Source organism: Pan paniscus, chromosome 16, assembly GCF_029289425.2.
Source record: "Pan paniscus chromosome 16, NHGRI_mPanPan1-v2.0_pri, whole genome shotgun sequence".
Taxonomy (NCBI): Eukaryota; Metazoa; Chordata; class Mammalia; order Primates; family Hominidae; genus Pan; species Pan paniscus.
In genome coordinates, this window is record NC_073265.2 from 40746238 (window position 1) to 40768805 (window position 22568).

Genomic DNA, 22568 nt, shown 5'->3' on the forward strand with positions numbered 1-22568 from the left:
AAAAAAAAAAATTTTCGGGGGGAAAAGGAAAAGAAAAATTGTGTAGACAAAGCAAGTGTGATAAAATCTTTAACCTACATTATGGGAATATGGAGGTTCATTTAATTATGCACTATAATTTTGTCTATTTTTGGCATTTTTCTTAACTAAAAGAGTAACTTTAAATTAAAACTTAGAAAGTACAAAATAAAGCAGAGGCAGAGAAGAGGAGAAACCTACACAAGTCCTTTAAGAACACAGCTATAAAATCAGGAAGAAAGAGAAATTTCACACAAAAACTAAAGGAAAACCAAGAAAGCATTAAGGAAATCTTTTGGCCTGATTTAGCAGTGGCATAACAAATATCAAAAGCGAGAAACAAAGAAAATTTTTAATGCAAGTCAATTAAAATATTATAAAGAAAAGTACCAACTTTATATAAGCATTGAATTCTGGTAAGTTGGCATATCTTTCCTGTTAGAAATAACGTGATAAATGGCAGCTACATTTGTTGGAAACCATATTAAAAAGATTAACCCAGGCAAAGGTAAGATACTACAGAAAAGTAAATTTTAAATTGGTAAAGCAGTACTGCTGTTATAATGATAGTGAAATAAAACTTAACATAATTGAATAACACAAATAAAAGTTTTGTGTATGAAGAAAGATATATGAAAGAAAAACAAGTTACTAGTCTGACGAGTGAAAAGATGTTTGAGCTAAGCTTCTTAGAATACAGGACCTCAATCTGATTTTCACTAAAGCGAAGGAAATTGTCTGCACAAATTACATAGAAACAGTTTCCTTAGATGCTATACATAATTTCGTGATGAAGACTACACTAAGAAAATTAAATATGTCCATCTGGATATTCACAATTTGTAACCACATGAGATTAATTATCTGAAAACCCTTTGTAAACTAAATATTCGCCATAGACACTTAATTCTTAAAGACATGGCTTTTCAAATAGAACACGTTGGTTTTATAATTATGAAGTTATATATATACACACAATTTTATTTGCCAATTTAAAAAACTTAAATAAAAGTTTAACATCTGAAGGGAACATTTTAAGCTAAGTTATAAAGTTTAAACTAAACATCATATTGTTTGTTTTTGAAAGGGTTAAACTACTTACTTTCACAAAAAGGAAAAAATACCATACTTCAAAGGGGAAAACTGTGAGATGGTACCTTGCATTCACTATTTCCATGAGGTTTCTAGTGTCCCACACAACATGATACCTTATATCTTATATTCATCATTGGTCTGAAGCAATTTACTGGTAATTTTTTAAAACCTATAATAAAATTAACTGTTTTCCTTAAGATACCAAATGGAACTACCAATCAAAATAATTTAATTATAGAGTTGAAGAAACTTACTTTTTAAAACAAATTAAGGTTCACAGATACCATTTCTTAGTAAAAGTCGATGTCACCAATGAATTGTCTTGCAAAATGTAATTTTCACCCACAGCCCTCTTCATCTACAAGCCAGCAATTTTGACAGAACTAACTGGTGTATCTGTCAAAAATTATGAGAGTGGTAACTTTTGAAGATCCATACTCAGTGAAAACTTAGAGATCATTTTTTAGCATGAAGGTAAACAAATGCAGACTATTTTTTTAAAGTACCTTGTGATGGCTGAAAAAATATTTCTGTTTCCTTTTTCTCCATATCTTCCTTATGTGGTTTATATCCTATAATGAAGTCTTCTTGAAACACATGAAGCAACTGTGTATTTGAGCCACACTACAAATACAAAAAAAAAATGAAGAGGTTTTATCTTCGAAATTCCCTGTCTCCCATCTCCCATCTGTCACCTCCCCAATGCTAATGCAGAAGAAATATATCTAACAATTTCTATTCTTTACCACTACTAATTAGAAAGAAAAAAAGCAACAGAAGAGAATCATTAAAACTATCCTGGTCAGAGAAAAATTACTTTCAAAAATGTCACAGCCAATAGCAGAATAGAAGAGCTCTAGCAAAAACAAATCAACAGGTTTGCTTCTCAGGAAAAAAAAAAAAAAGATGCTAAAAAATCCAAATTTAAAGAACAGTTAAGCAACCTTCACCACTTTGAGCCTGAAAGCATCAGATTCACAACTGACTGGGGAGGGCTGCACTATGTAAGACACACTAGACTACTACACAACTTGTAGTTTTTTCAATTCCACTGGAGAACCAAAAAACAAAACAAAACCCAGAAAGCTCCTCGAAGTATCCCAATAGCTCTGTCTAGTGGGAATTATGAGGGATCCTGTAACAGCCAGCAGGATGATACATCTCTAGAGAACTAAACTTACACATAAGTAACTAGAACCCCTCGAAGGATGGATGAAACATCACTGTCAACTGCTATGCTCCATGACCATGTTTTAAGACTATCACGAATGGCTACTTAGAACCTTAACGGGAACTGAAGTTCAAGGAAAGGCTAGATCCAAACAAAAGCTTATTTTGGAAGTGTATTAAGACAATCAATCAGATGGCTCCCCCAGAGATTTCAAGAAAAGGAAGCAGCTATGATTATCTTGGCATTGGATGAGGAGTCCATAATCTTAAAGAATAAAGGAAAACCTGCCTCTTTACATAATAGAAAGAAATAAAAGGATTATAATATTAGGTTGGGCCATACAATTTTATGAAAGTTATAGGGTATTTTGTGTTTCTCTAGGTAGAAACATTAAAAATCTCTTCACATTCATTGTCTAGGAGGTCATTTCCCCAAGGGACAAACAATAGATGAAAGTAAAGAGAAGGGTGATGTCTTCATGGATATAGAAATCATATAACACATTGGGAACAAACCTAGAAAGAATTTTAAACTTTGTCATTCATTATTGCTTACAGTTTACCAGCCCTTGTGTTAAAAATAGGCACAAGGAGCAGGGGAAAAAGTGTTGAGCAAATATGAAGTAAAAAAACTGCTCTGTGAGAGCAGACTGTATTAATATCCCATGGTAATGAGTGCAAAGGAGGCTAAAGTAGAGGATGAATTTAACATCCAATCCATTAAAAATTAAGTTATCTATAGGAAGGAAGCCAACCCACTCTTCTACATTCCTATTGAGTAGAAAAAAGAAATCACAGGCTGAATCTGAAGAAAGGTGGGGCACTGGGGATTAAAAAGTTAAGCATTTCCCAGGAGGTATTAGCAATATGGGTCTGGCAGCCCCAGTTCTGCTATCAAGAGATGATATATTTTATCTATATTAGCAGAAATGAGTACATTTTCCCCAATAGAAAGTGCAAGACACTAAAGAAAATTTATGATGTAACTCTATACTTGCTTTCAACTATAGTTGGCTCTTTCTTCATTTCCTTGTTTAAAACTATTGGTAGCTTCCTTACCAAACTAATCCTTTTCACATTTGGAATAAATGTTCGTTCTATCCCTTAGACCATAAACATAGTCCTAAAGAAACAAATATCCTGAGGGCTAAAATGGGTTTTACATCTCCCTGTAGGGAGAAGGGTTCTCCTTCTTTCCTAGGTAGTAGCTAGGGAGGAATACTACACAAAGGACCTGTGATTAAAAAGTATATGTCCACTTGGATCTGACTTTCATCTGCATTTTAAAGGACCTCACAAAAGTACCCAACGTGGGGCCTAACAAGGCAAACACTCTGAAGCTGAGGTTACCCTCTATTGAGTTGAAAAGAGTAATAATATAAAATGAGAAACCACAACCCGACCCTCTATGCAGCTGCAGTGTATTTTCTCTCAGCATTTCAAGATCAAGGTCATGGTTTCTCTAACTGAATCGAATTTCCTTTGCTACAAATACAATTCAACTGGAGAAGAATAATTCCTTTTTTAAAAAATTTTACTTAAATAGCTTTTGGGGTAAAAGTGGTTTTTTTGTTACATAGATGAACTAGTAGTGAATTCTGAGATTTTAGTGCACCCATCACCCAAGTAGTGTACACTGTACCTAACATGTGGTTTTTCAAATCTCTAGTTCCATTTCCACCCTCCCCCTTCTGAGTCTCTAAAGTCCATTATATTGCTCTGCATGCCTTTGCATACTCATAGCTTAGCGCCCACTTATAAATGAGAACATACAGTTCCTGGTTTCCCAAGGAGAAAAATAATCCCTAAATCATTAGTAGATTTTCACTATGGGAATCAACATAAGTTTTCTGCATTTAATAACAAACAAGAAAATTATTCTGAGAATGACATATATCATATACATATAAAACACCATGGGATAAAGTATACGAATATCACCAATTCACAAGCATGTTTTTACTTGGTTGGTTATTGCATCGAGTTCAATAATGCAGCCAGGTCGAGCAGTAGACTGTTGGCTCACAATATTAAACACTTCTCCAATAAGTTTCTGTAAATAAAAAACACAAAATGTTAATGGCCAACAACTTATAATCTAATGTCAATATGATACAGCATCTTGGACATTTAAGGCCCCCTCTAAATATTCACTGATTGGCAATGGAATGTAATACATTCAAAGAAATACTTCAACTTTCCATACTCATTCTCATGTTAACTCTAAAGTTAAGCAGAGAGAAAAAGATAATGTTTACAAAAATAGCATATAACTTCAAGGCATCATATCTTCTTCATTTTTGCAACCTTAAAGCCCAAGACAGACATGGCTGAAGATCTGGCCCAATGCCTGAGTGGTCTGCAGATGTGCAATGCCATTTAAAAGTACAACCCTGCCAGACCGAAGGTAAGGGCAAGGGTTGAGAAGAAGTGGGACTCTTGTGCCTTGGGATAAGGATGTATGAACAAATAAATGAAGCCTAACTTTGGAACCCCAAAATCCCAAAACTTTCTGCTAAAAAGAACAGTCCTCCTCACCCATGTTCCAACCAGCTTTCTCTTGCATAAAAACCTTTCAGTAACTTCATCTGAAACGGTTGCCTCAGAAAGAAATGCCCATTCTCCTCAGCACCCACCTTTACCACTTTTCACTACCTCAAAAAGGCCAATAAGAGGGGTTAGAGGCTAGCTTCGCCTAGAGATATTAGTACAAGGTAGGGGAGAAAGCACCCACCTTTACCACTTTTCACTACCTCAAAAAGGCCAATAAGAGGGGTTAGAGGCTAGCTTCGCCTAGAGATATAAGTACAAGGTAGGGAGATATAAGTACAAGCATATACACTGGAGTTGTGGAAAGTTTCTTATTTGTATCAGTAGGATTCCAGAGAGCATGTAAGAAAATTGATTCTAGGGTTATTAGATCAAAAGAAAAAAATATGTAGTTAGGTAGGGCTGAATTTACTGATACGGGTATGTTCACCCAAGATTCATGATTTAAAGTGTTAGCTCAGACATTTAGAAATGGTGTTAACAGGGCCAGGGTGGTGGCTCACACCTGTAATTCCAGCACTTTGACAGGCCAAGGCAGGTGGATCTCCTGAGGTTAGGAGTTAAGAGACCAGCCTGGCCAACATGGTGAAACCCCGTCTCTACTAAAAATATAAAAATTAGTGGGGAGTGATGGAGGGTGCCTGTAATCTCAGCTATTCAGGAGGCTGAGGCAGGAAAATCACCTGAACCTGGGAGGCGGAGGTTGCAGTGAGCCGAGATTGCACCACTGCACTCCAGCCTGGGTGACAGGGCGAGACTCCGTCCAAAAAGAAAAAAAAAAGAAATGGTGTTAACAGTCTGCTGGGTTTGTTCATTGAAATCTGGACTCAACTACGGCCTATAGTTGGTGAGGTGAAAACAGTGAAATTTGTGTAGCACACAACAAAGCTTTGCTACTCAAAGTGTAGTCAATGGATCAGCAGTGATGGGAAGCTTTTTATGAATGCATACTTACTCCCTGAAACTAAGACATCTGTATTTTAACGAGACTTCCATAGGATTCATGCGTATACTAAAGTTTAAGAAGTACTGCTGTAGATCACTGGTTCTCAATCTTGGCTGCACACTGAATCACCTGGAGAGCTTTAACAATCAATGATGCTTAGGTTCCACCCACAGAGATTGAGGTGCTTCCAATGTGCAGCCAAGGTTGAGATCCCCTCACAGGAATAGTTATGTATTCCAGCTAAGGATTTGCTTTCCCTGCCCACAACTCTCTGCCAGCACTATAATTAACAGACTTTCTGAACACTACACTACAGAATTCCAGAATTCTACAGAATCTCACTCAACATCACCTCCAACCAAGGAACTCATTTTATAGTGGAAGATACTACTGGAAATTAGAATGAAGTAAAGCATTCGCCCAGGGTGCAAAATTTAAAAGAGTGCTCAAAAATTCAATAATCAAGAAAAATAATATTTTAACGCAATATTTTAAAATCAAAATTAATGTAAACAATCCATAATGAGCAAAATATCAAACATTTAAATATAGAACCCAAGAGTATCTTAATGAGCCACATTGATACCATTAATGTGCATCAAAACTGCACATATGTGTTTTGATGTATTTTTTTTTTTTAATGGTTAACATTCTTCTTTTCTTTTTTCAGGGTCTTGCTCTATTGGCCTCCAACTCCTGGGCTCAAGTGGTCCTCCTATCTCAGCCTCCCAAGTAACTAGGATTACAGGTGCATGCAACCATGCCTGACAAATTTTTTAATTTTTTGTAGAGACAGGGTCTCACTATGTTGCTCAGGCTAGTCTCAAACTCTTGGCCTCAAGCAATCCTCCCACCTCAGCCTCCCAAAGCACTGGGATTACAGGCATAAACCACCACACCTGGCTGTAGTTAACATTTTTCCAGAACATCAAAGTAGTTGAAAAATGCTAAAAAATTGAAAAGTAGGTGCATTAAAACTCACATATTACTTTAAGTTTAAATTTATTTATACCAGAAATTGGACTAATTATAGTTTTATTTTTCTGGCTTTAATGGAAACAAACACATTAATAATATTTTCAAAATCTCCTTCTTTGCTTCTCTGGTTTTGACAAAGTCTCTTTTTTTTGTTGTTGTTGTTGTTTTTTTTTGAGATGGAGTTTCACTCTTACTGCCCAGGCTGAAATGCAATGGCACGGTCTTGGCTCACTGCAACCTGCACCTCCCGAGTTCAAGTGATTCTCCTGTCTTAGCCTCCCGAGTAGCTGGGACTACAGGTGCACGCCACCACACCTGGCTAATTTTTGTATTTTTAGTAGAGACAGGGTTTCACCATGTTGGCCAGGCTGGTCTTGAACTCCTGACCTCAGGTGATCCACCTGCCTCGGCCTCCCAAAATGCTAGGATTACAGGCGTGAGCCACTGCACCCAGCCTTGAATTACATTTTAAGGGCATCATTCTAACTCCTATGTTGAGAACAGACTTTGAGAAAGCAGAGCAAAATCATAAAGAAAGCAATACAAATTTTTTCACAATCTAACCTCTAACTTCCTATCCAGTCTCAGCTATTTCCAACAGCCATTCACATTCTATGCTATGGCTGTAATAAACTACTTACAGTTTACTATGCACATTCTTCTACCTCTGTGCATTGTTAGTTGCTGTTATCTCTACCTGAAATATCCTTTTCCTCCTTCACTTTCATGTCTTACCCATTCAGTAAGTCTTATCTCAGATATCTATCTCCACCAGAAATTCTTTCCTAACCATCACAATCTGGATTAAATGTTGCTTCTAACTATAAGAAAAGCCATCTTAACTGACAGCATTGGACAGAGAGAGGATAAATCACTCAGCAAGGTCAGTTAACCCAGAGAATCATTTTTAAAATAATATGTATACTTTAAACATTTTGTTTTATTTTAAACATAAACGTATACATATAACTGATATTTTGGTGTTGAGTAAGACCCTGGAGTATGGGCTTGCTAATGGGAATTACAGGTCTTTCTTGCGTATGCCACCCCTGTAAGGCCCTGGCTGTATTTTTCAGTTCTTTAAATGGGAATAGGCTGACACGTTGGCTCACGCCTCTAATCCCAGCACTTTGGGGGGCCAAGCTGGGTGGATCACCTGAGGTCAAAAGCTCGAGACCAGCCTGGCCAACATGGTGAAACCCTGTATCTACTAAAAATACAAAAATTAGTTGGGCGTGGCAGTGCGCACCTGTAATCCCAGCTATTCGGGAAGCTGAGGCAGGAGTATCGTTTGAACCTGGGAGGCAGAGGTTGCAGTGAGCTGAGATCGCGCCACTGCACTCCAGCCTGGATGACAGAGCAAGATTCGGACTCAAAATAAATAAATAAATACATACATAAATACATAAATGGGAGTAAAAACATAAAGACACCTACAAAGCAATTCGAGTGCAGTTTTTCTTAAACCATTTCCTCCTGAATCTTTTACAGTTGTTTTGACCATGCCTAATTAATGATTTTTAGCAAAATTGCTTCCAAAGCACTTTTTATAAAAACATTCACGTTTTTTATACTCACATTTCATCAATTTATATAATATTTAATTAAGTTAAGAATGACACTAATATGTACAACTTGACATATACAAGGTTGAAAATAAACACAGCTGGCTCTTGAGAGACAGTCAACGTAGTTGTAAGAGTTTGGTCTCTAGAGCTAGGCTGCTTGGGTTCAAATCCTGGTCCTACCATTGCTAGATGACTAAACTGGGACAAGTAATTAAGTTTCTCTATGCTTCAGTGTCCTTATCTCTAAAGTATGGATAGTAATATTACATTTTTCTTAAGGTTACCAGGAAGGTTAAGTGAGTTAATATATGTAAAACATTTAGAAGACAGCCTGACATACAATAATCACTAGATAAAAGTTTGCTAGTAGTAGTAGTAGTAGTAGTAGTAGTAGTAGTGGTGGTGGTGGTGGTAGTAGTAGTAGTAGTAGCAGTATTTTTTTCAGGTTAAATAACTTTCCCAGCTGTTATTATTGTTAAGGTTACAAGTCAACTTGTGGAATCAACAAAGCCTGGTATACTATTCCCTATGAGCATCCATCCTATATTTTATAGAAGGAATGGACAGCATCAATGAATCCAATGAGCTGGCTTAAGTAGAGGCCAATTAAATGAATTTCACATCCTGAAATCAGCCTTTTCTTCTAATTTACCACTTATTACATACTATATGTACATATTTATATGACTCTATAGATACAAGATCCTTGAAAGTAGGGACTACTTCTGTTCATTTTAACACTCTTAGCACCTGGTACAATATGCACATTTATTCTTCCATGTACTATAAGGTTATGCACAGTGAGTCCTCAATAAAAATTAAAGATTGAGTAAATAAATTGCTGAGTGAAAACAAATTACACTTTAGATCATTCCTACTTTAAAAGCTTGTTTTTACTAATAGCAGCACACACTATACCACCCTATCTTTCATCATGACTTCTCCTTTATTTATTTGTAGAATACCTTAGTAAGTACTCACTAAATACCTGAATGAATGGATCTCACCAATCTAGCATCACTGGGTGAAGATATTCAAAAGCTTATTTTTTAGGCACCAAAACAACTGTATCTTTGATACTTTAAATGGAATAAAAAAAACTTAATCCCTGTCTTCATAAATAGCCTGCTAAACATAAATCTCTTCTTGATGACTGACAGTCATATTTATGAACATTAACTATTACTAATGCCTTTAGAGATCTAATGACTTCAAGTACTGTCTTTGTAATAATAAATCCCAAATGTGCACTGGTACCTAATGTGGAACATTAGGAATATCTCCAATCTAAACCAAACTTAGGGACTGGGTGTGGCGGTTCACGCCTGTAATCCCAGCACTTGGGAGGCCGAGGCGGCTGGCTCACTTGAGGTCAGGAGTTCAAGACCAGCCTGGCCAATATGGTGAAACCCCTAGCTACTAAAAATACAAAAATTAGCTGGGCATGGTGGCAGACGCCTGTAGTCCCAGCTACTCAGGAGGCTGAGGCACAAGAATCACTTGAACCTAGGCGGCAGCGGTTGCAGTGAGCTGATATCATGCCACTGCACTCCAGGCTGGGCTGATAGAGCAAGACTCTGTCTCAAAAAAATAAAAACATAAAATAAATAAATAAACAAACAAGCCAAACTTAGGAATCTAAAACCAAGGTCACCTCACATTCAACGTGTCCCAAATTTAACTCATTGTAAATACCTCAAAACTATCTTGCCATAGCTACTGGAACAACTATCACAAATTAGAAACCTTAGAATCCTCTGTTTTCATATCCATATTCAAGCAGCTACTAAGCTCTGCTCTTCTCCTTTCCTAGACTATGAAATCCCACTTCAGATCAGGTTTGTTTTCCCACATGCTTAGTTGACCTCAACAGACTCCCTGCTATCTCCATGCTTCCAGTACCTACCAATTCTACTCTACCCTGCAAGTTAATCACTTTATTTCCCTTCCTGTGCTTCCTAAATCTACCCCTCTATCTACAGAACAATATTTATAGCTTTCAAGTATCTGTTACAAAATTTTTAAAAAGCTAGCCTTTACTCGTCATCTACTAAAAATCTCATTTAAGGAATAGGAGAGCATGTGACAAACTCTTGCTACATTTTGCCTCACAATTAGTAGAAGAAGTAAGTAGGAGAACTGCTATTGTATTAAGAAAATCAAAACGATGAGCAGAAATAATGGAAATGTGACAGAAAGTAGTCATGTCATCTTAAGAGTTTAAGACTGAAAATAAGAGCAAGACTCTACAGTCTATATTTTAGAAAGGTTAAAAAATCCCAGAATGCCTTATAGCATGGGGGTCTCAAAGTCAAAATGGCTCAAAGAAGTCTGGAGGCTCAAGAGACTTTGAAAGTTCCTGACTATGCAACTACAAATATAACTGATGAGAAAAGAAAGTTGATCAGAGTAGTGGGTTAAATAGTGTCCTCCCAAAATTCATGTCCACCCAGCATCTCGGAATGTAACCTTGTTTGAACGTAGGGTCTTGCAGACATAACTAGTTTAAGAAAAGGTCATACTGGATTACAGTAGGTGCAAAATCTAATGACTGCTGTCCTTACAAAAAAAGGATACGCAGAGACACTCAGATGGACGAAGGCCATGAGAAGACAGAGGCAGACTGCAGTGATGCAGCTACAAGCCAAAGAACACCAAGGACTGCCAGGAGCAATCTAGGAAGAGGCAAGGAAGGATCCTCCCCTTGAATATCAGAAAGAGCATGGCCTTGCCAACACCTTGAATTTGAACTAAATGTATATACACCAAAGAACAGTGCTGAAAACTATGTGAAGCAAAAACTTATAGAAGTAAAAGGAGAAACAGACAAATTCACAATTATAGTTGGAGACTGCAATACCTCGCTCTCAAGACTTGATAGAATGATTAGCGAGAAAATCAGTAAAGATACAGAAGAACTCAACAACACCATCAATCAAAACAGGATTAACTAACATTTATAGAACACTCTACCCAATAACAACAAAATACACATTCTTTTAAGTGCTTAGTGAGTGGAACATGTACTAAAATAGACCAGGTCCTGGGCCATAAAACAAACTTCAACAAACTAAAAAGGACTGAAATCATATGGTACATTTTTCTACCATGACGGAATCAAACTAGAAATCAGTAACAGGACGCTTGGAAGCTAAATCTTACACTTCTAAGTAATCGAGGGTCGAAGAGAAATTCTCAAAGGAAATCAAAACATATGAGGAAGTTCTCCTCTAGGTTTGTTAATTTTCTTGATTCCTCAACTTGATAAAGAATATCTACAAATAACCCAACAGCTGGAGGTAGGAATAGAGGAAGATGGCAGAATAGAAGGCTCCCCCAATTGTCCCCCAAGCAAGAACACCAATTTAACCACTATACGAAAAAAAGCACCTTCATAAGAACCAAAAATCAGGTAAGCATTCACAGTACCCAGTTTTAACTTCATTATCACTGAAAGAAGCACTGAAGAGGTAGGAAACACACACGTCAATCACCAACACCACTCTTCTCCCACACCCTGGCAGCAGCGGCGTGGTGCTGAGAGAGTTTCTGTGCACTGGGGAAAGGAAGAGCAAGCAACTGTGAGCACTGAAGTCAGTGCTGCCTTGTTATATAGCAGAAAGAAAAACCAGACCAAACTCAGCTGACGCTCACCCATGGAGGGAGCCCTACCCAGAGGGGAATCACTGATCCCATCTGTCTGAGCTTGATTCCCCAAAAGCCTTGCCACCACAAGGCTCAGGTGCTCTGGGGCCTTAAATAAACTTGAAAGGCAATCTAGGCCACAAGGTCTGCAACTCCTAGATGAGTCCTAGGGCTGAACTGGGCCAAAGACAGTGGGCTGGGGAGGCATGCAACCTACTGAGACACCAGGCAGGATGGCTAAAAAAGTGCTGGCATCATCCCTTCCCTAACCCCAGGCTGTACAGCTCACGGCTCCAAAGGAGACTCCTTCCTTCCGCTTGAAGAGAGGCGACAGAAGAGTGGGGAGGATTTTGTTTTGCATCTTGGATACCAGCTCAGCTACAGCAGGATAAGACACCAGTGAGAGTCATGAGGCTCCCTTTCCAGGCCCTATTTCCCACACGACATTTGTAGACACACCCTGGGCCAGAAAGGAATCCACTGCCATGAGGGGAAAGACCCCTGGCAGGATTCATCACCTGCTAACTGAAGAGCCTTTGGGCCCTGAATAACCAGCAGCAATATCCAGGTACTATGCCAGGGGTCTTGGATGAGACCCTGAGACTGGCTGGCTTGAGGTGAGACTCGGCACATTCCCAGCTATGGTAGCTACAGGGCAAGACTCCTGCTAGAGAAAAGGAGGGGCAATGTGCTCACTTCGACAGCACATATATTAAAATTGGAGAGAAGCAGAGGCAAAAGTAAAGGGAACTTTATCTTGCATCTTAGGTACCAGCTTGGCCACAAGGGAGTAGAGCACCAAGCAGGCTCTTGGAGTCCCCAGTTCTAGGACCTGGCTCTTGGACAGCATTTCTGGATCTTCTGTGGGCCAGAAGGGAGCCCAATGCCCTGAAATGGTGAGTCTCAGACTAGGCAGCATTTACAACAAGCTAACCAAAGAGCTCCTGGTCCTTAAGAAAACATTGGTAGTAGTCTGGAAGTACTCCCTGTAGGCCTGAGGTCCTGGTGGCCACAGGGTGAGGCTCGTCTGCCTTTGGAAAGGAGAGAGAAGGGTGGGAGGGACTGTGTCTTGTGGTTTGAGTACCAGCTCGGCCACAGTACAACAGAACACCAGGTAGATTTCTAAGATTATTGACTCTGCTCCCTACCTCCCAGATGGTACTTCTAGACCAGCCCAGTGTATGAGGGGACTTGTCACCCTAAAGGGAAGGACACAGGCCCGGCTGACTTTGCTACCTGCAGACTGCAGGAGCCCCAGGGCTTTGAGAGAACATAGGTGGCAGCTGGGGAGTGGTTACAGCAGGCTTTGGGCAAGAACCAGCGTTGTGCTGGCTTCAGGTGTGACCCAGCACAGTCCTAGAGGTGATGGCCACAGGGGTGCTTGTGACACTCCACTCCCAACTCTAGATGGCTCAGAAAAGAGAGAGAGAAAGAGAGAGAGAGGGGGAAGGAGAGAGAGGGAGAGACAGGGGGTGGGAGAGAGAAAGAAGGGGGGTGGAGGGGAGAGAGAGACGGGGGGAGAGAGAGAGGGAGAGAGAGAATGGGAGTTTGTTAGGAATAAAGTAAAAGAAGAGAACAAGAGTCTCTGCCTGGTAATCCAGAGAATTCTTCCAGATCTTGTCCAAGACCATCAACACAGTACCTCGAAGAGTCTGCAAGAACCACAGCATTAATGGGCTTGGGGTCCCCCCAAAGCAGATACAGCTTAGATCACAAAACCCAAGTCCTTTTAAATATCTGGAAAGCCTTCCCAAGGACAGATACAAGTAAGCTCAGACTGTGAAGACTACAACAAATACCTAACTCCTCAATGTCCATGCACCAAAGAACATCTACAACTATCAAGACAATTCAGGAAAACATGACCTCACCAAATGAACCAAATAAGGTACCAGAGACCAATCCTGGAGAAACAGAGATATGTGACCTCCAGACAGAGAATTCAAAATAGCTGTTTTGAGGAAACTCAAAGAAATTCAAGATAACACAGACAACAAATTCAGAATTCTATCAGATAAATTTAAGAAAGAAATTTAAATAATTAAAAACAATCAAGCAGAAATTCTGGAGCTAAACAATGCAACTAGTATACTGAAAAATGCATCAGCGTCTTTTAATAGCAGAATTGATGAAGCAGAAGAAATAATTTGTGAGTTTGAAACACACAGAGGAGACAAAAGAAAAATGAATAAAAAACAATGAAGCACATCTACAGGATCCAGAAAATAACCTCAAAAGGGCAAATCTAAGAGTCATTGACCTTAAAGAGGAGGTAAAGAAAGAGGTAGGGGTGGAAAGTTTATTCAAAGGGATAGTAACAGGGAAATTCCCAAGACTACAGAAAGACATCAATATCCGAGTACAAGAAGGCTATAGAACGCCAAGCAGACTTAACTCAAAGACGACTACCTCGAGGCATTTAATAATCAAACTCCCAAAAGTCAAGGATAAAGAAAGGATCCCAACAGCATCAAGAGAAAAGAAACAAATAACATACAGTGGAGCTCCAATACGTCTGGCGGCAGAATTTCAGTGGAAACCTTACAGGCCAGGAGAAAGGCATGACATATTTGAAGTGCTGAGAAGAAAAAAAAAATTTACCCTAGAAGAGTGTATCTAGTAAAAATATCCTTCAAACATGAAGGATAACTAAAAACTTTTTCAGACAGACAAAAACTGAGGGATTTCATCAACACCAGACGTATCATACAAGAAATGTTACAGTTCTTAAATCAGAAAAAAGAGGACATTAATGAGCAATAAGAAGTCATCTGGGCCAGGCGTGGTGGCTCACGCCTGTAATCCTAGCACTTTGGGAGGCCGAGGAGGGCAGATTGCCTGAGTTCAGGAGTTCAAGAACAGCCTGGGCAACACGGTGAAACCCCATCTCTTCTAAAATACAAAAAATTAGCTGGGCGTGGCAGTGTGCGAGTGAGCTACTCGGGAGGCTGAGGCAGGATAATTGCTTGCACCCAGGAGGCAGAGGTTGCAGTGAGCCGAGATGGTGCCACTGCACTCCACCCTGGGTGAAAGAGCGAGATTCTGCCTCCAAAAAAAATAAAAAAATAAAAAAATAAAAAAATAAAAAAGTCATCTGAAGGTACAAAACTCACTGGTAATAGTAAGTACACAGAAAAACACAGAATATTATTACACTGTTAACTGTGGTGTGTAAATTGCTCTTAAGTAGAACGACTAAATGATCAATCAAAAATAATAATTACAACTTTTCAAGATACAGATGGTACAAAAAGATATAAAGAGTAACAACAAAAAGTTGTAGCAGGACAAAGTTAAGGAGTAGAGCCTTTATTAGTTTTCTTTTTGCTTGTTTATTTATGCAAACAGTGTTAAGTCATAATTAGCTTAAAATAATGAGTTGTAAGATAATATTTGCAAGCTTCATGGTAACCTCAAATTAGAAAACATACAGTGAATACACCAAAAATAAAAAGCAAAAAACTAAATCATACCATCAGCAAAAATCAACTTCACTAAAAGAAACACAGGAAGGAAATAAAGAAGGAAGACCACAAAACAACCAGAAACAAATAACAAAATGGCAGGAGTAAGTCCTTACTTACTAATTACTTGGACTAAATGGACTAAATTCTCCAATCAAAAGACATATAGTGGCTGAATGGGTAAACAAAATTCAATAATCTGTGGCCTGCAAAAAACACACTTCACACATAAAGACACATACAGGCTGAAAATAAAGAGGTGGGAAAAGATATTCCATGCCAATGGAAACCAAAAAAGAGCAGGAATAGCTATACTTATATCAGACAGATATACTGATATCAGTATCATTATATGTCTGATACTATGTATCAGACAAAATAGTTTTCAAGACAAAAACTGTAAGAAGAGACAAAGAAGGTCACTATATAATGCTGAAGGGGTCAATTCAGCAAGAGGATATAACAATTTTAAATGTATATGCACCCAACACTGGAGCACCCAGATATATCAAGCAAATATTAGAGTTACAGAAAGAGATAGACCCCAATACGATCATAGCTGGAGACTTCGACATCACTCAGAATTGGACATATCTTCTAGACAGAAAATCAACAAAGAAACATCAGACTTAATCTGTACTATCAAAAAGAGGGACCCAATAGATATTTACAGAACATTTCATCCAACAGCTACAGAATATACATTCTTTTCCTCAGCACATGGATCATTCTCGAGGACAGACCATACGTTAGGTCACAAAACAAGTCTTAAAACATTTTAAAAAATGAAATAATATCAAGCATCTTCTCTGACCACATTGGAATAAAACTAAGAATCAATAACAAGGAATTTTGGCAATTATATGAACATATGGAAATTAAACAATATGCTCCTGAATGACAAGTGAGTCAATGAAGAAATTAAAAAGAAAATTGAAAAATTTCTTGAAACAAATGATAATGAAAACATGACATACCAAAATCTATGGGATACTGCAAAAGCAGTACTAAAAGAGGGAAGTTTATAGCTGTAAGTGCCTACATCAAAAAACAAGGAAGACTTCAAATAAACAACCTAACGATGACTCTTAAAGAACTAGAAAAGCAAGAGCATACCAAACCCAAAATTGGTAAAGGAAAAGAAATAATAAAGATCAGAGCATAAATAAATTAAACTGAAACAAAGAAAATCATACAAAGATTAATAAAACAAAAAGTTAATTTTTTGAAAAGATAAAACAAAATTGACAAGTTTTTTCCCAGACTAAGAAAGAGAAGACCCAAATAAATAAAATCAGAGATGAAAAAAGGGATACTACAACTGATGCCAAAGAAATTGAAAGGATCAACAGTGGCTACTATGATCAACTACATGCCAATAAATTGGAAAATCTAAAAGAAATGGAAAAATTCTTAAACACATACAACCTATCAAGACTAAACCACAAAAGAAGTCCAAAACCTGAATAGATCAGTAAAACAAGTAACAAGATCAAAGCCATAATAAACAGTCTCTAAGTAAAGAAAAGCCCAGGACCCAATGGTTTTGCTGCTGAATGCTGCCAAACATATAAAAAGGAACGAATACCAATCCCACTAAAATTATTCTGAAAAATAGAGAAGGAAGGAATATTTTCAAACTCATTCTATGAGGCCGTATTACCTTGACACCAAAACCAAACAAAGACACATCAAAAAAAGAACACTACACGTCAATAACTCTGATGAATATTGATGCAAAAATCCTAAACAAAACACTACCAAGTAAATTCAACAATATGATTAAAATGATTAAAAGATCATTTATCATAACAGGGACACAAGGATGGTTCAACATATACAAATCAATCAATGTGATACATTTCATCAACAGAATGAAGGACAACAGAATGAAGGACAAAAATTTTTTAGCATCAATTAATGCTAAAAAAGCATGATAAAATTCAACACCCCTTCATGATGAAAACTCTAAAAAAACTGGGTATAGAAGGAACATACCTTCTATACCCTAGTATCATGCTGAATGGGGAAAAACTGAAAGCCTTTCCTCTAAGATCTAGAACACAATAACGATGCTCACTTTCACCACTGTTATTCAACATAGTACTGAAAGTGCCAGCTCGGGCAATCAGACAAAAGAAAGATATAAAAGGCATCCAAATTGGAAAGGAAGAAGTCAAATTATCCTTGTTGGCAGAAAGCATGATCTTACCTCTGGAAACACCTAAGGACTCCACCAAAAACCATTAGAATTGATAAATTCAGTAAAGTTCCAGGATATCAATCAACATACAAATACCAGTAGCATTTCTATAGGCCAACAGCAAAAAATCTGAAAAAGAAATTTTGAAAAAGTAATCTCAGCTGGGCACAGTGGCTCACCCCGTAATCCCAGCACTTTGGGAGGCTGAGGCGAGCAGATCACGAGGTCAGGAGATCGAGACCATCCTGGCTAACACAATGAAACCCCATCTCTACTAAAAAAAAAAAAAAAAGAAAATTAGCCGGGCATGGTGGCACATGCCTGTAGTCCCAGCTACTCTGGAGGCTGAGGCAGGAGAATCACTTGAACCCGGGAGGCAGTGGTTGCAGTGAGCTGAGATCACACCACTGCACTCCAGCCTGGGTGACAGAGACTCCGTCTCAAAAACAAACAAGCAAACAAAAAGTAATCTCATTTACAATAGCCATACATAATATTAAGAACCTAGGAATTCACGAAAGAAGTGAAAGATCTCTATAATGAAAACTGTAAAACACTGATGAAAGAAATTGACGAGGACAAAAAAAATGGAAAGATATTCCATGCTCATGGATTGGAAGAACTGATATTGTTAAAATGTCCACACTACCCCAAGCAATCTACAGATTCAATGCAATCCCTATCAAAACACCACTGACATTCTTTATAGAAATTTTTTAAAGATTTAAAATTCATATGGAACCACAAAAGACCCAGAATAGCCAAAGCTATCCTAAGCAAAAAGAACAAAACTGGAAAAATCATATTATCTGACTTCAAATAATACTGCAGAGTTACAGTAATCAAAACAGCATGGTACTGGCATAAAAACACACAAAGAGAACAATGGAACAGAAAAGAGAACCCAGACACAAATCCACACACCTACAGTGAACTCATTTTTGACAAAGGTGCCAAGAATATACAATGGAGAAAAGACAGTCTCTTCAACAAATGGTGCCAGGAAAACTGGATATCCATATGCAGAAGAATAAAACCAGACCCCTATCATTAACTGCATACAAAAATCGAATCAAAATGGATTAAAGATTTAAATCTAAGACCTCAAACTATGAAACTACTACAAGATAACATCGGGGAAACTTTCCAGGACATTGGTCTCGGCAAACATTTCCTGAGTAATATATGACAAGGACAGGAAACCAAAGCAAAAATGCACAAATGGGATCACATCAAGTTAAAAAGCATAGGATACAATCAGCAAGGTGAAGAGACAACCCACAGAATGAGAGAAAACATCTTCAAACTACTCATCTAAAAAGGGATTAATAACCAGAATATATAAGAAGCTCAAACAACTCTACAGGAAAAAATCTAGTAATCTGATCAAAAAATGGGCAAAACATTTGAACAGATATTTCTTAAAAGAAGACATACAAATGGCAAACAGACATATGAAAAGGTGCCCAATATCACAGATCATCAGAGAAATGCAAATCAAAACTACAATAAGATATCATCTCACCCCAGTTAAAATGGCTTATATCCAAAAGACAGGCAATAACAAATGTTGGCATAGATGTGGAGAAAAGGGAACCCTCATATGCTATTGGTGGGTATGTAAATTAGTACAACCATGATAGAGAACAGTATGGAGGTTGCTCACAAAGCTAAAATAGACCTACCATACAATCCAGCAATTCCACTGCTGGGCACATACCCAAAAGAACGAAAATTGGTATACTGAAGAGGTATCTGCACTCCCATGTTTGTTGCAGCTCTGTTCAAAACAACCAAGATTTGGAAGCAACCTAAGTATCCATCAACAGATGAATGGATAAAGAAAAAAAAATGTGGTACTTATATACGACAGAGTACTACTTGGCCATAAAAAAGAATGAGATTCCGTCATTTTGCAGCAACAAGGATGGAACTGGAGGTCGTTATTTTAAGTGAAATAAGCCAGGCACAGAAATACAAGCGTTGCATGTCCTCACTTATTTATGGGAGCTAAAAATCAAAACAATTGGACCCATAGAGACAGAGTAGAAGGATGATTACCAGAGGCTAGGAGGGGTAGTAAGGGATTGGCAGGGAGGCAGGGATGGTTAATGTGTACAAAAAAAATAGTTAGAATTAATAAGACCTAGTATTTGATAGCACAACAGGGTGACTATAGTCAATAATTTAATTGCTCATTTAAAAATAACTAGAAGAGTGTAATTAGATCATTTGTAACACAAAGGATAAATGTATGCGGTGATAGATACCCCATTTTCCATTATTTGATTACTAAGAATTGCATGCCTATATCAAAACATTTCATGTACCCCACAAATATATACATCTACTATGTACCCACAAAAATTTTTTAAAAATTTTTTAAACCTGCAACTAACATTATATGTAATGATCAAAGACTGAATGCTTTTCCTCCAAAAATGGGAAGAAGGCAAGAACATCCAATCTCACTTCTTATTCAACATGGAGTTGGAAGTTTTAGTCACCGCAACAAAATAAGAAAAATAAAAGCCATAGAGATTAGAAAGGAAGAGAAAATTCTTCCCATTTATAATGAGATGATTATCTACATGGAAAAGTCCAAGAAATCTACCAAAAACACTCCTACACCTAATATATGCATTCAGCAATGTTACAGGATATAAGATAAACATACAAAATTCAATTGTATTTGTATATTCAATTGTATTTGTATATTCTGGCAATAACTACATGGACACCAACATTAAAAAGACAGCACCCTTTACAGTCAGTAGAATAAATGAAATACTTATGTATAAACCTAACAAAACATTCATAGGACATGCATGCTGAAGACCACAGGAGAGGGAGATTGGGGATACTATTGAAAGTTGTTTACTGTATATATTTAGAGATGGGGGGTCTCACTATGTTGCCCAGACTGGTCTTGAACTCATGGGGTCAAGCAATCTTCCCATCTCATTCCCAAAGTGCTTGGATTACAGGTGTGAGTCATCGTGCCTGGCTACATTATATTTTGAGTACTATATTATTATTTGAAGGTAGACTATGAGAGGTTAAAGATGCATATTATAAAACCTTGAGGAACCACCAAAAACAAAACACTGAGTATAATGGAGAACAAATAGAACCATAAGAAAACACAAAATCCCCCAAATCATGGAGAATGACATCAATAGCAAAAAACTAAAAACAGGCAAAAATTCCCATTTTCAAAAAGGAAAAGAACATACTTCTGCAGGGCAGACCAAGGAGCTTAATGTCTATCTAGTACAATGTTTTGGTCACCAAGAGATGTCAAGGTGTGTACATTATACCTAACATATATTAAAACAAATCACCTCATGTAACTTTGACTTTCTTCGTTGACTGCAGAAGATAGAAAGATTGTATTTTATTTCAGCAAAGTATATGGCAAGCTGTCTCACAGAAATCCTTGAAACAAGCTGGAAAACATTCCAAAAAATGAAAATGGAGAAAGATTTCAAATGTATACTGCTAGGCTCTTTCTTCAGACCTGCCTGTTTTATCATATTAATAACTGACTCAGATGGTGTAGGTATAACACTCTTCAAACAGGCTGGTGACATAGTCATAAAGCAATAACAAATATATTAAATAACATAATCCAGATTCAAAAAGATACTGAGAGATTGGACTGTTTAGTTGTGCTTAGCAAGATGAAATGTAATAGGAAAAATAGGTCTACATTTGGACCCCAAATCCAAATGTACAAATACAGAATGGAGAAGACAACATTTAGCAGAGGGCAGGGAGGGGGAAAGACTTCGGGATATTGACAGTCAGCTCATGATGAGTCAATTACATACGAAGAATGTGGAGTGACTGTCAAAACATAAATGTATCTAATGAGAGAGGTAACAATATTGCTATGTTTTAGTCATCCTACAAGGTTCAGAGTACAGACAAACTGAAACCTGCTCAGAAGAGTAACTAACCAGGGTCAAATGTAAAACAGTTAAAGAAACTTGATAGGCACAGGGGGAGCAGGTTTGGCCTGAGGTAGTAAGGTTCACAGGTTACAAGAAAGCTGTCTTTTAATATCTTGAGGTACTCTCATAGGCAAGAAATATTAGATTTATTCTAAGTAGAACTAGCACTAACAAGTAGAATGTACACAAAACAAAAAGCGTTTCAATATGATTGTGTGAGCTATTCAAGGATAGAATGAGCTGCATTTAGAGTTGAGTCTCCCTCATCGATGGCCAGATGACAAATTGGCAGGAATGAAGCAGAGGGGAATAAAGCATCAGATGGCTGGTGAGACCAGGTGACCTTTAAAATATCTTCCAATTCTAGTTCTATGATTCTATTTTTCTAGACTTTCTCTATGTCAAACCTTAAGCTCCAATCCAAATGGTTTTCTCACTGTTTCTGGAACAAGCTTTACACATGTACTTTCCTGTATCTATACTTACTTCCAGGCAATTTTCTCACTCAGGCAAAGACAAAGAATTTATCTTTCTAAATCTTATCCACTCATCAAGAATGAACCCAAATATTGTCCTTAATAAAGAATTCTGTGCCTACCTTAATCTGATCTCTCTCTCTCCTCTGAATAATGAAACACTTCTAGGGCCATCCTTTTGGCAATTAATTACATACCACCCTTAGACTCCTCTTCTTATGTCTTAAACTGCTACTTAACTTTTTATTAATAAGCTCTCTCTTCAGCTAAATTAAAAGCTCCTTAAAGGTAGGTCTGAAACTTATATTTTGTATTCCCTCTACATCTAGGAGAACATAGTAGATGCTCAAAAATAGTCATTGCTTTTCAATACTCGAAACATTTTTATTAGAATAGTTGTTTTTATAGGTAAATGGAAAAATCTACTGTTCAACTCTAGATACTAACATATATGACTTCCAGCTCAGATACAGAACTATCAGAATGAGATGCTGCCACC

General features: G+C 37.6%; 1 protein-coding gene across 8 annotated transcripts in view; it reads right to left on the reverse strand.

Annotated features, from left to right (window-relative positions):
- DMXL2 (Dmx like 2) overlaps window positions 1-22568 on the reverse strand; it is a 172201-nt gene that overhangs the window by 64907 nt on the left and 84726 nt on the right. For all 8 annotated transcript variants that reach the window (XR_004666516.3, XM_008953166.6, XM_008953165.6 and 5 more), the window contains 2 exons: window positions 4247-4336; window positions 1620-1737 (listed from right to left, as the gene is read on the reverse strand). Coding sequence is in view for 7 of the 8 variants with exons in the window: in XM_008953166.6 (XP_008951414.2) it covers window positions 1620-1737; window positions 4247-4336 (208 nt within the window). In the remaining variant the exon portion in view is untranslated. The remainder of the gene's footprint in view (window positions 1-1619; window positions 1738-4246; window positions 4337-22568) is intronic.